Source organism: Rhinolophus ferrumequinum, chromosome 2 (assembly GCF_004115265.2).
Source record: "Rhinolophus ferrumequinum isolate MPI-CBG mRhiFer1 chromosome 2, mRhiFer1_v1.p, whole genome shotgun sequence".
Classification (NCBI taxonomy): Eukaryota; Metazoa; Chordata; class Mammalia; order Chiroptera; family Rhinolophidae; genus Rhinolophus; species Rhinolophus ferrumequinum.
Genome location: NC_046285.1, coordinates 56,458,213 through 56,475,533, shown reverse-complemented (window position 1 = coordinate 56,475,533; position 17,321 = coordinate 56,458,213). Strand labels below are relative to the sequence as shown.

General features: G+C 34.6%; 1 protein-coding gene across 5 annotated transcripts in view; it reads left to right on the top strand.

Moving 5' to 3' along the window:
• The first annotated feature begins 1,466 nt into the window (after nucleotides 1-1,466).
• The window catches only part of TP63 (tumor protein p63), a 222,594-nt gene continuing 206,739 nt past the window's right edge, over nucleotides 1,467-17,321 (top strand). For 2 of the 5 annotated variants that reach the window (XM_033090018.1, XM_033090028.1), the window contains exon 1: nucleotides 1,731-1,792. In XM_033090018.1, the coding sequence (XP_032945909.1) occupies nucleotides 1,731-1,792 (62 nt within the window). Of the gene's footprint in view, nucleotides 1,493-1,610; nucleotides 1,793-17,321 lie in introns of those variants that run through there. The other 3 variants (XM_033090036.1, XM_033090057.1, XM_033090048.1) reach the window with 3 other exon arrangements.

Genomic DNA, 17,321 nt, shown 5'->3' with positions numbered 1-17,321 from the left:
GGAAAAGGTGCTTGGCCATGGTCACAGGAAATTGAGTAGTTTCAATTTAAGATTTTGTATATTCCGGTCATCTGTATTTTTCAATAACAAGGAATAAAGCCAAACACGTTACCTCCAATTAACAAATCCATAATTAATTAGTAAAATGATCTTCACTTCAAGTTTCACATTTTGTAGAACAAGCTGCTTGATTTGGCTGGGGCTCAGGCCCACATGTTTGTGAATTTCACAATTCACAGATGTTAGACACTCTCAGGCTAAGTAAGGGAAGAGAATGTCAAGTTTTAAATAGCTTCTCCCTCCTATTCTGGCTGAAACAACAAATAAAATATTTTTTTACTAAATACATTTTGAATTCAAATTTCTTATAAGGAACCGTCAAATTCCTCTGAAAGGAACTTGAGCTTGTCTCACAACTTTGAGAACTACTGATGTCACCAGTTCACAGGTGACTTGTGATTAGGGGGTGAATAGGAGATGTGAACTTGCCATGTTAGTGACACTTGGGCACACAAACTGCTTTTTTTTTTTTTTTTCCTGTTGGAGGCTATTTTAATTTAGCTTCTGAATCATATTTCATTCAATTTCCAAATCACAAAACCAGGGTAGGTTTACAGCCTGTGTTCCAAAAGGAAATAAATTATTCTTCATGTAGACTTTTCTGATACTATGTTAATTTTTAATACATGAACAAAATTTAATGACTTTTACTCCCAAGTAGATTAAATCAAAGCAAAACCCAAACTAGCAAAAACAGTGACACAGACGAGAGTCAGACAGACTGATAGAAGTTGAAATCAGTTAGAATGCTTTCATTAACAATTTGAAATAATCGTATAAACTGCAAAATAGCCTAAAATAACATATCTTTTTCCATTTTAGTATCACTTTAAGAAGACTGTGTATGTGTTTGTGTGCGTGTGTATGTTTGCAGTAGGATTTTAAGAAACTCAACAAAGATTTTTTTTTTTTCCTCATTTGGAGAAGGCAAATCTTCTAAGGGGATATGAATGGATATCTCTTTCTCTTAGTTGAGAGGAAGAGTGAGTTCTAGGTTAAATATAATCAAGGAATTTCCCTGTCTTTGCTATTTGAGATTGTGACCACAACAGGCGGTTGGCTGAAAGGGACAATGAAGGGGGGTGAGTGTGGGGGGCAGGTGGACATGAATTAAAAAACAACCTTCCTAAGCAGCTCTGTAAACAGTTTAGCTCCAGAAGCAGTTACAGAAGTCTTCAAATCAAATCAGTATGAAGACACAATGAAATGTTAATTAGCTGGAGCAGGGTGGACACTCATCAACTCAGTTCTGTTATAAAAGTGCAGGCTGCTGAAATTAAACTCTGATGCCATGCATGCCAGCATCCAATCACCAGAGAGCCCAGAAGTTCAGAGATGCCTCCAAGTTGCCAACAAGTGTAGCCACTATACATCAAGGACTCTAAAGCCGTGGCAGTGGGGGAAGAACAACTTTAGAGAGGATGCCCAGCTGGTAAGATTTGACTGTTTCTGATGATTTAATTACTTGATGAATCTCATTGGCTGAGATCAAGGAACGCTCCGCCCCTTTGCAACTGGGTGTGAAGGGGGAAGTGTCTAAGCTTCTATGTCTGATAGCATTTGACTCTATTGCTTTTAGCCTCCTGGCTTTATATCTATATATACACAGGTGTATGTGTATATGTTATATAATTGTTCTCTACTTGTTGATATCAAGAGAGTTGAAGGAAATGAATTTTGAAACTTCACGGTGTGCCACACTACAGTACTGCCCTGACCCTTACATCCAGCGGTGAGTTTAAATGTGACATAACTTCTATCAAAACTTAATTGAGTGCCTTGTGTATTATGACTGTTTCTGCCATGTACAAAGAGCAACCCCTCCTTGTTCATGAGCACAGTGATAGTATTTTGGACTTTCTGTTGACTTAAAGTGGCCTGTGTGTATCTTTTCTAATTATCTTTTTTAGTTCATGTCTGGATCTATAAAGTGACAAAGTTTGGAGACAATCTTACCATGGTTTCTTTAAAAAAAAAAAAAAACACACACACCATTTTAAGATGTTTAAAATCTGTTATCTGCCTTGTTCAGCACTCATCCACCCAAGAAGAAGAAATTTCATTGGACAGGGATCATCTATGGATGATCTCCAAGCCAAAATAAACAGAATAATTTTGATTTCTACATTAAAAATAGATAAATAGCCATTGTTATACCAAGGAGATTATGGCTTGTCATTTTGACTTTAAGAAATATTTTCTTTTGGATTAGTTTCATAACAAACATCATCTTTTGACAAATCTGACTGTTAAAACTTGTGATTATACTGAATTTTACTAATGTTTATAGGAAGGAACATTTGCCTAGCACTAAGAAGGAATATTAGTGAGCATGCACGATGCATGTGTGTATGTGTTTCAAATTAGAGTTTGCTATTTTTAAACTGGTAAATGAAATCTGAACAGTGTTTTTCCAGTCATAAAGTTATGGGAGATATTCAAGTCGTAGGTAGCAGTGTGATGTTGTTAATTCAACAGCATGAGATTTGATGTTGGAATTTCGTACTTTATTTTATAAGACTAATGAGAGAGGTCCTCTGAGTGTTGAAAACGGTGGGGTTCAAGGGGGTTAACTTGTCATTCACCACCGGCGGGTACTGAAGCTTCATATGAGAAGTGGACTGGGCTCTGTGGGCTCAGTTACTGTCACATTTCTGAGGCAATTACTGAAGATATGTGAGCTTTTTTCATTAATATGATTTGTCACCATGTGGAACACTAAGGCCGACTATGTAGGCTTTGCTTCTCTTTTTTGTGTGGTTTCTGGTGGGCTGTGTGAGAAAGCAGAAGAGGAAGAGTAAGGCAGAAAGGTAAATGGAATGGTAGAGAAAGAAAAGAGAGGGAGAAAAAGAGAGGAAGTAAGTTTGTGGTCTTCCAGGTGGAAATTGGAAATGTGAATGGTGTTTGATTCTTGTCTTGCTATATGCCATGAACAATATTAGCAAAAATGAATGGCTCTGGAGTTTATATTCTTGGATAACTTGAAAATTAGATTTAGTTGGAGTTGGGGATAGGGTCAATAAAGAATAAAACACTAAAGATGTTCTAGTTCTTAAAATATTTTTCAGCCTCAAAATTTTTCTATTCCATTAAAAATCTTTTGAAATAATATTTCTAAGAGCATAATTCTGATGAAACATTAGTCGTATAATGCTCCCGTTGAGGGCATCTTTTTAAAAGTAGGTACTTGGATCTACCTCAGCTCTAGAAGCAACTTTTTCTATTGATCAGCAACCCGCATGTTAATCTGATACACCTCTGTCTAGAGGCATTTCTAGTGATTGGTGAGAGAGGCCTGTGAATATAAGTAAATGAGGAAATTGTTTTTCATATTATCCCACAAACTATTAATTCATGGAGCAAATATCATCTCAGTTTTTGACAGATTATGAAATTCAAAATAATAATAGTATTTTAAAATAGTTTTAAATTTTCCTGAATGTCCTGAGCTTTAATAATGGTGATTGTCCCTTTTGGGGAAAGGAGGGAAGTATGTTGGAGAGCTGTGAGATTGCAGGACAGGGTAACCAAGGACCATTTATTTGTCTAATGAATTGTTTTAGGCAAGATTATGTACTTCCAATTTGTAATAAAAACTGGAAAATAAATTAATGAGCATAAATATATATGTATATTAATGAGCATAAATATATTAATGAGAATAAAAATATATGTAGCTGAGCATCTATTCTGAGTAAAGCACTGGAAATACAAAAATGAATCAGATATGGCTGTCATGTTCATTTATTTGATTCTATAGTATAATACTTATACATTAATAACAGCTATATTTTCCTCATGTATTTTAACTATTCTGTCATATATTTTAAGGATTGAATTAGCACTACTTTCCTGTCTGTACTACTTAGTGAAGACATGAATGAATAAGTGAAAGATCACTGTGAATAATCGGTGATACCATTATTGTCAAACCAAGAATCACACAATATTCACTTTGATGCCTAATGAGTGAATGGGGTTGAGTTAGTTTTGCTTAGCAGACAACCTTTGTTGTTCTCAGTTTACAAAATCTATTTTAAGATAGACCAAATTTAATCATTCCATAATCATAGTCATCTACATAGTTAAATTTGTCATTTTCTTGACCTTGTCTTTAGAAAGAAGTCATGAAAGAACTTTCAAAAAAAGAAAGAACAGGATATCTTGTTATTTTTAACTCCAAGCTACCTTAATGCTTGGAGGAATTTCTTTTTATCACAAACAGAATAAATGAGAGATGCTATTATCATTCATTATTGAATGCTAATGCCATTCCCCCCGAAAAAACACAATTTTCATATACATTTGAAAGTATTACGATAATCATTCTCTAAGTTTAAATTGAGGTTTCACCCTCTGCTTTTCTTCCTTTGTACCTGATTATATTGACATTTAGTTTTTCTCTGATGTTGACGCTAATTTACTTTAGTTTTTGCAAAAACTGTTCTGAAAAGAAGAGAAAGTGAACAAAATTAGATCTTGTCACTTTATTGCTAATTTATTTTAATAAAAATATTGAAGCATGGGTGAAGTGATGTAAGATAAATGAGTCAATCGGTAAGTTACCACTCCCTTATAAATAAAAACTTTATACGATGAGTTCCATTTGTTTATTTTTTATTAGATAAATACTCAAAATAAATCTAAAATTATCATTTTAGAAGCTAAATCTTTGCTCATTTATTGTTTAGGTTATAATTTAGGCCTTTCTGAATCCCTTTATTTTTTAGAATTGCCGTCTAAAAAAATAGATGTTTTGAAAATTGATTTTTTTAAACCAAGTAATACTAAGAGACAGATGAAATTCTTTCACAAGAGGCTGAAACTGCTAAAGTACTTAATGGATGAGTAAGAGGTGTTTCCTGTGCAAATTACATATTGATTGTGAATTTTATGCTCTACTAGCTTAAAGGTCAACTTTATTAGCTGAGCTTTCTAAATATATCCTAATAGGAAGGGTGGTGACAGCGAACTTATAGTGGAAGATCATTTCATTAAAATCACATAAAGGCAGGTGAAGTTCTTTGTTGGGTGTCCTCCATTTGCCTCATTACATCCACTCTCCATCCTCCTCCTCCTTGTTCCATACCCCAGAAAGTTGACTTCTAAATATTGCGTTGACAGTTCATTTCTCCTCTGGTTTCCTCTTGGGTTCAATCCCTGGGAACCTCTAACAGGAGATCGAAGGATAGGAAGAGAGTGAAGTTGGGGATATGTTTCCATGGTCATGTCACTTTTGGGTTTTCTACAGAAGGGTACAGATCCTGTCAGATGTTCTTGCCACCGGTCTAGGTGTCTTGATTTCCAGTAACTGCTCCCTACTCTCCCATACCTTCAAGCTTAGGAGTGATAACCACCCCCAGTCACTGCTAACTCCAAAAAGCCGTACCAAATCCCTTATCCATTGATAAATAGTCCCTTCTTTAAACTCTCTTCAATGACTCTTTTTTCCATTGCTCTTTTTCCTGCCAGGATTCTGGCAAATTCAAAAATAAAAATATACCCATAGTGTTATGTGCATATGAAGACTTTCAAAAACTGACATAACATAGAATAATAAAATTTCTGATGTAAGATAAAGGGTGTATGCATCCACTTCAATCAACAAACCAGTTTTTAGTAAGGCCAATTTATTAATTTTAGCCATTTCCATAATCACTGAGTTTCTCTATCTGACTGAAAGGAATGAGCCAACATGCTACAGTCTGTGTATATTTATATCAGCATTTGAAATGAAGCAAGGCAGAGGACAGGACGAATTATTTCATAAAGAAATATGAAGGTACCATTTATCAACAGGGACTAATGTATCCACCAGTTGTAACCAAGAAAAAACTGCTTTAAATCCTTACAATTTTCACAAGGATAAGTTTTAAAAGACTTTTATGACCAACTGTGGTCAGCCAAAATTATGATGCATTATATCTCTGTATGCTGCTCCTGAGCTGTGTGTGAGCTGAGTGCATGTAGGACTTGTCAAAAGATCTGGAAAATAGTCTTAACTCCACCACAAAATGATTATGTGACCTTCATGAAATCACTTAAGCTATTGAAATCAAAGTTTTCTCATAAGATAAGTTGCAGGTAACGAACTCTGATCTACTGTTCACAGAGAAGACTTTTGAGAATTAAATAGGAACCCAACTAAACTCTGAAATTCATCCCCTTAGTGTATTTGCTTGGTCCTACTCTTGTGTGGGTAGCACAACAGCGGACTGGGGGGTCCTTTCCCAGAAACAATTGTGTCCTCATGTAGGCATACCTTATGTTCCATTTTGCTCTATATCACCTTTAAATTGAGAACAAAGATCATTATGGGCCTTGACATAATCTTGGCCTGTGTCTCCTAATTCTTATACTTTAGAAATGAGAAATTTGAATCCCTGAGCGGTTAAGTGATTTGCCCAAAATCATGCAACAGAATCGTAGCAGAACCAGGTCTGGAATTCAAGTCTTTTGACTCGCAGTTCATTGCTATTTCTACCATAAAACATAACATTGTATTAGATCTATATAGAACATTATGGTTAACAAAGTATTTTCCAAAACATGAAGTGTCATATCCACCTGGGAGGTGGGCTGATATGGTAGACAGAATAATGGCCTCCAAAGACAGCCACATCCTAATCATCAGAACCTTTCAATATGCTATACTGCACAGCAAAGGGAACTAAGATTGCAGGTGGAATTAATGCTGCTAATCAGCTGGCCTTAAAATCGGTAGATTGTCTTGGATTGTTCATGTGGACCCAATGTAGTCACAAGAGTCCTTAAAAGTGGAAGTGGGAAATAGCAAGAGTCAGAGTGATGTGATGTGAGAAAAGACTCCACAGATTTTGAAGGTGGAAGAGGATCATGAGCCAAAGAAGGCTGGCAGACTTTAGAAGCCTGAAAAGACCTGACCTACAGAACTGTAAAATAATACGTTCGTATTGGTTTAAGCTGCACAATTGTGGAAACTTGTTACAGCAACATTAGGAAACTAATTCACCAGGTAACGGATTTTTATCCCCAAATAGTAGCTTTGCAGACTAAAACTTCTTTTGTTTTGATTGTTTGTTTAAAGTAGTCCATGATTTTATTTGTTTGTTTGTTTCTTTGGTGCTGAGTGGGAAAGGTAGAAGATGTGAGTAAGAGACAATTCTAGACCTCAGGAAATCTAAAGTAGAACTACATGTCCGGAAATAATACAAAGAGGTACAAGGAAGGATAGAATAGAAGCACACCAGCTCCTGGGCTGGAGACTGCAAATACAAACCACCCAACCTGGAGGCAGCAAGTTGACAGGGTGATTTCTGTTAGCAGCATCTGTTAAAGTTTCTCAAAATGCTTTACACAGAGGAATATTTGACTCTTAGTAACTGAAAGTATGAGGCTAAAATTCAGATTCAGGAAACCACAGTGATATACATGTTCACTTCTGATGTCAGGAATTCAGAGAGATGTGATATCAACACCTGAGACTATGATTTGATAAGTCTAGGTTGAATTTTAGAATTGTTTTATAAACAAAAACAATTTTCATTCATGTAGTTCTCAGATCGCTCTTGGGAAAACAGCTCCAGACCTTCAGGTGCTGTAAGGTTCCCAGTTAATTTTAGGTTTACAATTACATCGATGCTTCCCTTTGAAAAAGTTGATGATGAGGAGAAGGAATGCAAAATCAGCATTTTGATCAAGCGCCCCAGATGATTTGTTTGTTTGCAAACCCAATTTTGAGAACTGCTACCTATAGTCAGGAAAATATGGACTGAATGTCCCAATAGAAGCTCATAAAACAGTATCCAGTCATATGAACAACAGACCCATGCCTTCCCAAAGAGAGACTTCATGTACTCGCTGTACTTAAAAGCCAAATGGATTGTGAGATTAAAGTGGCAATTTTCAATCTGTTTCAAGTCAAGAGAGCCAAGTTTCTGATTAGCTGTTTTGCAGCTCAAATTTGTCCTGACAGGGTTTCTATCTTCTTTAAAGAACTCACCAATGAATAGTCCTCCAGCAATAAGTGATAGATGGATAAAGCACTATAATTATGATCAAAGTCCAAAGACTCCGGTCTGTATAATTATGCACTTCCCAACCTCTAAAAGTCACTTTGTTCTATTTAAAATCGGATGAGAAATGGACATGGGGTGATGTGTACTTATTGGTTTGTCAAGGTTTTGGAAATGACAGTTATTAACATTTCTGTTTTACCTTAAGCCATAATATTTGTGGATAACTTAGATGGAGAGAACTAATTGTCTATTCTTATTATCATTGTTTACCTTCCATTCTCCACTTATATCTGACTCTGTTTTTATTGTGAATTAGATTCTTTGAAGTTCAAAATGAAATTGTTAAGGTTAAGAGCAATATAAGGGCTCAAAATGACCTTGCCACTTTCAAATTTTCAGTACCTTTTTCTTTTGTTTCAAATGAGCAAACTTAATCTGCCAAGTTGAACAGCAACCACCCATTCTCATGTTCCACTAACCAGGCAGCTCTGTCATAATTGAGGGCAAAACCAGTGTCATAATAAATAATGTTAAGACTGATAAAGCATTTTAAGTCAACAAGTACAAAATTGGAAGCTGGTGTGATAATTTAATCAGCCACATGGATATCTAGAGTAGATTTTTAATGTAACCTTTATTACACATGTGGTGTATATTGAAATAAATAATATATTACATATAAATTCATGATAGGAGTAATAATGTTTTTCCCCGAAAATAAGACTGACCCCAAAAATAAGCTTCAGTTAAGATCGTCAACCAGACGGACACATTTAGTACAATATGATGATGTTCCAGAAGAAGATGACATGACTGTATTTGAATAAATGTAGGTTGTTGTGCATGAAAAAATAAGACATCCCCTGAAAATATGCCCTAATGTGTCTTTTGGAGTAAAAATTAATATACGACACGGTCTTATTTTTGGGGAAACACGGTATTACCATAGAGACTTTTGCTTCTAAAGTATCGTATGCCTTAAGATGGTAGGTTGCATTTAACTTATCCTCCCATCATATGGTGCTATTTCCTCAAAGTAGTCCAGTTTTAGAGCTATCTTAAAAATACCAAGCTTTACATATTCTGTTTGAAATTCATCATTGGCTTTTTTTTTCTTTTCTGTCTCTGTGAAACTTCCATTTTTGTGCTTGAATTTAATACTACCATTTACCTCTAACTACATAAATATAGTATATTTATTAAATTATTCGATAAGCAAACTTACTTTCTTCCAACTTTTCCATGATACTACATACTCCTTTAAATAAAAAGTGCTAATAAGATGCATGTTTCATTTTATCATTTTTTTTCAATTTCTTGTCTTATCTCAGGCAATGAATGAAAACTTTTTGCTTGACAGGATTTTCAAACTAAATTATGAGCATCAAGACTTCTAGTCAAGATTTTTTTTTCCAGCATCACAACTGATTCTATTAAATAGGATAAATCTTTGTATCTAAAAAAAATTCATAAATCTATTTTTTAGTGTCCTGTAGAGGCTCATGTGGCTTTAACTGAGATTTCCTCACAAAAACTTGAAATATGAATGAATTATTATCTTCAGGGAGGTACTGGTATGAATGTAGACAATCTTAAATGTTGCATTTGCACTGACACATTATACAGAATCTCATGTGGAATCATATCTTGTCATAAGCAAAAGTCTTCATTGCTGCGCTGTCTATGGATACACTACTGGCCTTTCTATCTGGCATTTGCATCCCACCTTATCATACTACACAAAATTTATATACTATCTTACCTCAAAGTCTTAAATCCTCCAAAGCAGTAAAATGGAAAGCTCATTTTTTCCTCTCTACTTCTCTCCTTCCTTTCCTTCTTGTCTTTCTCTCTTTCATAGCTCTGTATTTTTTTGCATCGTGGGATGCAAAAGTTGAAAATATCACAAAGCACTCTTTTTTAACCAGTCCATGCTTGGTTCTGGTAAAGTAAAATCAGGGCATTTTGTAAGCAAACGTGAGAAATCAGGACAACAAAATATCAAAAAATAAAAACACACAAACAAAACTGACAAAATATATGACTTTTGGGTTTTACAGGGAAAAAATTATCTAGAGTATCTGAGTTGCATATTTTAAAGGAGTTTTGTAAATTAACTAATATTTAAATAAATGTAAAAATAATGTTGTTTGGCATGACAAAGAGGAATAGGAAAAGAAAACAATAATGCCTGAAAGTAGTTCAACCTTATCGTAAACTCTAAAACTATTCAATAATTTTCAGTAAATATTTACTAAATGCTAGGTGTTGGATTTATGATAAGAAATTTTAAAATTCTAAATTTTTAAGTACTTATTTTTATTGTAGAAAATTTGATTCTAGAATCAGGTGAATTAAGTTAGAGGTAATGGAAGACTTTTGAAGCTCAGGTAGAAACAAATGTCAGAGAACTTTAGGTATCTCAAATGAAACATATTCAGGTAAGTGTTCTTGTAACTTCATATTAATTATATCAAAAAATTAGTTATTAAACAAATGATGTGTCCTCAACAATAATGGAAGCCAACAACAACAACAAAATCTTGTAAAACAGTTGTTTTCCATGTCATCTTCTAGGTCCATAATTTTTTATACATAGAAGTTATAAAATAATTCCAATGTCTTATTTATTATGTAAATTACATACGAACTTTGCATTTGTCATGTATTTTTGCATTTATCGTATAAGTAACTGCATAATGAGCTCATCAGCAGCACATCATTAGTAAACTAACCAAAGTGACATAACCAGTAAGTGGAAGGACCTCTTTGTATTTGCATTCTCCCGAGTTAGAACTTGAACCCAGGACTACCTGATTTAAAAACTTTTGCTGTTTCCCTCTACGATATACTCCCACCTAAGAAATGAGAGGGTTGGCAAATAAAAGGCTATACTTACCATGTTTTCCCGAAAATAAGACCTAACTGGAAAATAAGCCCTAGCATGATTTTTCAGGGTGACATTCTCTGAACATAAGCCTTAATGCATCTTTTGGAGCAAAACTTAATATAAGACCCAGTCTTATTTTCAGGGAAACATGGGATATATTTTTTAAGTTTCTGGAAAACATTACTGTTTAAAATGGCACGCCAGTGTATTTTGTCAAATAGTTCTAGCTTTGGATATTATTTTTAAATCTTGCTAATTTAATAGCTATAAAATAACATGCGTTTTTAATTAGCACTTTTTATTAACTGCAATTACAATTACAATCACAGAAACCAAAATTACTAATTTTAAAAGATTTCAACTTTTGATCCTGTATTTTTAGAAAATGACAATGAGACATAAACAAGCTAAATATCTACTATTTATTGAATTCTCACTACGTGCCAGAAACTGTTCTAAGCACTTTACATATTTAATTTTACACAATGAACTTAAAACCACTTTAAGAGGTATTTACTAGTATGTATTGCTAACCAAGGGATAATAGTATAATGTTGAAGAAACTGGATTTTGGGGCAGTGTGCCATGGTCAATTTTCTCTCTGCCAACTGTTAGATCTCCTAACTTAACCTCTCTGTGTCTGTTTTCTCACGCATAAATGAGCATGATCATTGTAGTAGCTAACGGACTGGATTGCTTTGAGAATTAAATGAGTTCATTGTAAAAATGGCTTAAGACAGCTTCTGGCACATAGAAAGCACTGTAAAGGCGGTAGCTCTAATTATTGCTATTCTATAGATGAAGAAATTGAGGCACAGAGAGGCTATGTAAACTGCCCAGGGTAAAAGAGCTAGACAATAGTGGACATGAGTAGGATCCTGATTTCTGCAATGTGGTTTCTTTTTAATGGTCAGTGCCTTAATTAACTCTCAGTAAAGAACATAGGAATAATTTTTAAGCATAAAGAAAACTTATGAAAGAGACCCTAAAAACTAATCATTTAACATTCTAGAAAAACAGTCTGAATCTAAAGAGGGAAAATGTTACCATCTATTATTTTTACCATTAATACACCCAAGAGAGCTGAATTTGAGGACAATCTAGTTTACCTTTGGAAATAAATGAGATTCAGTCAGAGTAACCTAGGACCTTATACACAGGGTTTCAACTTCAAAAGATTGGAATTACCCAATTTGGAAACTCTGTACCACTTACTTCAAAAATTCTCCTTTAATTATCTTTCTTTTTTTTTCCCTACCCCTTTGCTGTTGATAACTCACAAACTCCTCATTACCTAATTTCTGTTATTGAAATTTGCTCATTTAGATAGAACTCTCTTTCATATATTCTCAACTCCATCCAGATCAAGCCCACTTTTTTCCCATTTCCACTCCACCAATGTGATTTTTTTTTCAATGTGGTATTTTGACTTGCCACCATCTTTTGAACAAACTTTCCCTCTATCTTTGAGTTTTTTCCTTTTACTCTCTGCTAGATTGGCTTAACTGAGAGCTGTTCTTTCTCTGAAAACACCCATATTGCCCATTGTTCTTCAGGAGAGGGCCAAGAGAAGAAACAAACATATTTCTTGTTTACATTCAGAAGGCCAAGAGAAGAAACAAACATATTTCTTGCGCAACACTGATGTTTTCAGATCATTGTTTATCCACTATCACTCAAGAATCTCATGTTTTCTGAAATCTCTACCATCAAAGTGATTTACTGAACTTTACGACAATTCACTGATCTTTAGGAGATTCTCTTTGGAACTTGGCTCCATTTTGCTCTTTATTTCTGCCAACTCTTTGAGTACTCTAATATCCCTTTGATGACCTTCCTACAATGTACTCTTATAGTTCCTGGACTTCCTCAACTCAAGGAACTTCAATTTCCACTCCATTTCAGTTACCAACTCACACGACTATGTCCTAGACTTCATCATTACTTGAAGTTATTCCAGTCCTAAATCGTACTATCTTTACTTCCCTTTCTGGTCACAAACTGTTTTGTCCCTTCATGTTTCTCACACCTCAGACTGCACTGATTCTGTCCCCCGGCATACCCTTAAAACCTCCCCTGAGAAAATCCAATCCCTCTTCAAGGGTTGTCTTCATTTATATTTATTTCATAATGTCTTTTGTGCATGTTTACTTACAAGTTTCTGTTCACTTAATATACCCTCACTACTCAAAGTGTAGTGCATGAAATCATACAGATACTGGGGGCCTACATCAGTCCTACTAAAGGGGAATTTGTATTTTAACAAGAACTAAAGTGAATTCATGAATACATTAAACTTGAGAAGCATTGCTCTAACCGAGTTCTCAGGTGTGACACAGCAATAGCAGCACCTAGCAATGTGTTAGCAATGCAAATTCTCAAGACCCATGTAAGCCCTAATGAATTAAAAAACCTGGAGCTGTGGCCCAACACACTCTTTATTGTATCACAGTCTTCAGGGGATTCTGATGCACATTGAAGTTTGAGAACCTGCCTATACAACTTTCAATGGAAGGACTGTCTTGTTTATTTTGATATTCCCTGTAACTGTCACTTATTTCCAATCCCCACTTCCTTACTCTGCTATTTTGTTCACATAATACACACCACCCTCCAAATACTATTTCACTTACTTGTTTATTGTTTACCTGTCTTCCTACACTGGAAAGTAAGCAACATGAGGGCAGGATATTTGTCTACTTTGTGCCCTGGTGTATTCCAAACACCTAGAACAGGGCCTGGCACATACGGGTGCTCAGTAAATAACTGTTAACTGAATGGATTATGGGGGGGAAAAAAATAAAAGACATATTTATTTTCTTATAATGCTTCTGATGACCAAGGTACAATTTCTTTAAAATGAGTGAAAACTTTTTGTTGATAAAGTTTTCTTTTTTTGTTCAGGGAAATGAGGCTTAAAAGGGTTGGGTAACTGAATCATGGTTACAGAGCTAGTCAGGGGGAGAATTGGGACTTAGAGTCAGCATTTCATATGCAGAATTCATTGTTCATTTCACTATACTTTGCCACCTATCCTGTTCATAAGCCTGGACGTCTTGTTTGTTCAAATCCCTCATAGTTGTTCAGGGTTTTATCTTGTAAAACCTTTTCACATATAGTATTTGAGCCATAGAGCTATTATTAGTTGCATTTTGTAGATAAAGAACCTGAAGGTAGAGAGCTAGTGGACTTGCTGAATGTCACGCAGATGCTTAATTGAGGACAAAGGGAGGATTAGGTTTCTGGGAGCTAATCAAATAAGCTTTTGTTATTACATAGTATTTCTCTCTTGCAACTGTTCATTTAAAAAGTGTACTGAGTACCTTCTATGTGCCATGACCTATTCCAGGCTCCAGTGAGCAAAAATGCATCTCTTTTATCATGGACTTATATCTTCAGTCTACCAACAAGCATATGATGTGTCGAGTGGTGAAAATTTTCTGCATAAAAATGAGGCTACATCAGGGCTATAGAGAGAGAATGACGGAGTCGGAAGAATACTGTATTAAATGGGATGGTCATCTAATAAGTTCTCTTAGACGAGGTGACCTTTGAGTAGAGATCTGAAGAAAATAAGGAAGGAATTTGAGAGACAAAGATAATTCCAGGGAGGGAATGCAAGGAGATCAGAGTGTCTAGAACAGAATGAGCAACAGGGAGATAGGAGATAAGATCAATTGTTAGGGAGTAGGACTGTAAAGAAGGATGTTTTCTTTTCTCTTACAAGGATTTTGTTTTGCCTTATATTTTAAAAAATCACTTTGCCTGTGTACTATGTGGGTAACAGACTCTAGAGACCAAGTCTAGGGGCTATTGATCTAGATGAGTGTTGATCATGCTTTGTAATAAGGTGGTAAAAAGTGGTAATATCTAGGATATATTTCAAAAGGTAACAAATGGACGTGTTGAAGTTTGTAGAGATGGACCTTATTTCAGGCTTAAATGTCATCTGTAGAAGGGCATATTTTTCCCACAGCATGGCGTTACCTGAGTGAGTATATGTCAGTCCAAAGCTCTCTCTCAACTTTGAAAGCTTAGAAGCCTGATGTATCAGCCCAAGAACAATTCCTTGGTTAACAAAACACTCAGAGATTAATTGATATAGGAAAAATAAGAAATCCAATGTGTTACCTCTCACAATGAGAGACACAATTATCTTGAATACGTTTCTGTTGGCTGATAATCATATTCGTTTTCTGTATACACATTGTTGGGGGATACCAAATTAGATTCAGCATGTTGATAGATGAATATGGCATAGCAGAAAAATGGGAGGTAGATGGACAATTTGAACCTTGATGCATTCATCTCCCTACAGCTAACTTCATAAGGATATACCCACTGAAAGCACCCTATAGAGACTCATGTTCTTGGATCAGGATATACATGTGCTGAGACAGAACAAAAGACCCAACAGTCAAAATATTCCTCAGCCTTGAGCAATGACCAGCAAATGCTCCTCCCTCTCACTAGCATATTCTTCCTTTAGATATGTTAATATATTTGATCATATTTCACTCTAGTTTTAGCAGGCATCATTGTGTCTCTTTGGTGATGTTGCCAAAGAGATCAACTATATTTTTGTTCTATTCAGAAAAGGCAATCGATCTTATTTCTTAGTTGTCTCAATTATATGTCACTGTTATAAACTATCCAATTCCCCTAAAACTCTGCTCAGTAGAGTTATCTAATAAATTTAGACTGATTGAATCAAAACAAGTAGTTTTCTTTTCAAATCATGGTACCTCCTGGTCACCGTTGTTGTTGATCATAATACTCAAACTAATTTTTAGATGTCTCTGTTTAATGTACCTGAAACTACACCTTTTCAGATATATGGCAGGTCAGATTCCCTGAGCTGTAATTATTAAGCAAAATTTCCTTGAGTGTTTAATTTTCTTAGAGCTTTTGCACTAAACTATGTTTATTATAGGATGCTTGTCTAGTTTTCTATATTTTTAGGGGATTAAATCTAAACTGGTAATTTTAGTCTTTGTTATTTTAGCACCAAAGGAGTGTGTTAGGGAGAAGCATCTCAAGTCTTTAATGTGGTCCTTTGTGTTTGGTGGAGAAATGGTTGAATTTCAGCCCACCCTCCACTAAGACTGAAGAGATTAAAGAATCAAATGATGATTAGGTCCTCTCTTTATGTGTGTTTATGTTATTCATAATAAATGCTATATGCCTAATCTTCCATTTATTTGTGAGACAACTTTGTGATTATTAGCTAAAGCTGGGAAAGCATAAGACTCATTTGCCAGCAAGATGTCTTAAATACAAAAACAGCTGAAGTACTCCACTAAACATATGAAATACACATTTACTTGAGTAAAAGAATGTTAACACCAAATTTTTAATTTAAAAAATATATTAATCATTCCAAAGAAACAAATGGCAGGGATCATTCATGACAAAATGAAAATATAGATTATTAAACGGAAATGTATGTGGAAGAAGATAAGTTATATTTTCTTCTACATGCTATATAAAAAGAAAATTGGTTTAATCTTAGAATCAATTCATAATTATTTTGCTTACTGACTTTGATATTAGAACATAAAATTATCTCAGGTTTCTATTAAGGAAATTTGCTAAGGGATAAAAAGTGCATATATTTTTGGTATATATATATATATATATATATATATATATATATTATGTATAAACTGATTTTAAGAAATATTTTTCAGCTGATTCTTTGTGGAAAACAATGATATTGCTTGTAAGAGACTAGGGTTCTCAGATATGCCAATGTTGTAATGGGTTCTTACAAAAGTATCTAAAAAAGAAATACCCTAAAGAAATGATTAAAAGAATAAATAAGTTGAAAAATCTAGAAATGACAAAATCCTTTCATAGTTGTATTAATGACCTAGTTATTTAGGAATCTCTTATGTACAGAGATATTAATACCTAACACTCAGGTTTCAACATAAAATTTCCTGGCCCATCTCTTTCATGCCATGTCCTCCTATTTCCCATTGTCACATGCCCTCAATATAATTTTTGTTCAGTTTGATGAGCTGGAAGTTATCTTAATTGGGTTACTGGAGAGAAGCCAAATTTTAGCATTTGCATTCCTCTGAGAACACCTGAGTGGAAAGATCATGAGACAGCTTTTGAACTAAAACACCCTGCAATAAGTTTTGTAGTGATGTCAAGCCTTGGTTATCAGTTGGGAAGAAATGCCATAGCTAATCTGTTCACGGACTCACAGAATTTGTGGGAATGAAAGGAATATTAGTGATTTTTTTTAAAGCTACTTTTAGTCTATTGGAACACAAATAAATAGAAATTGAGACATCTGTTACTATCAAATCTTTAAAAAATTGTTAGTGAGACTTCTGGTTTAACTCTAATGAGTAAGGTTCTCA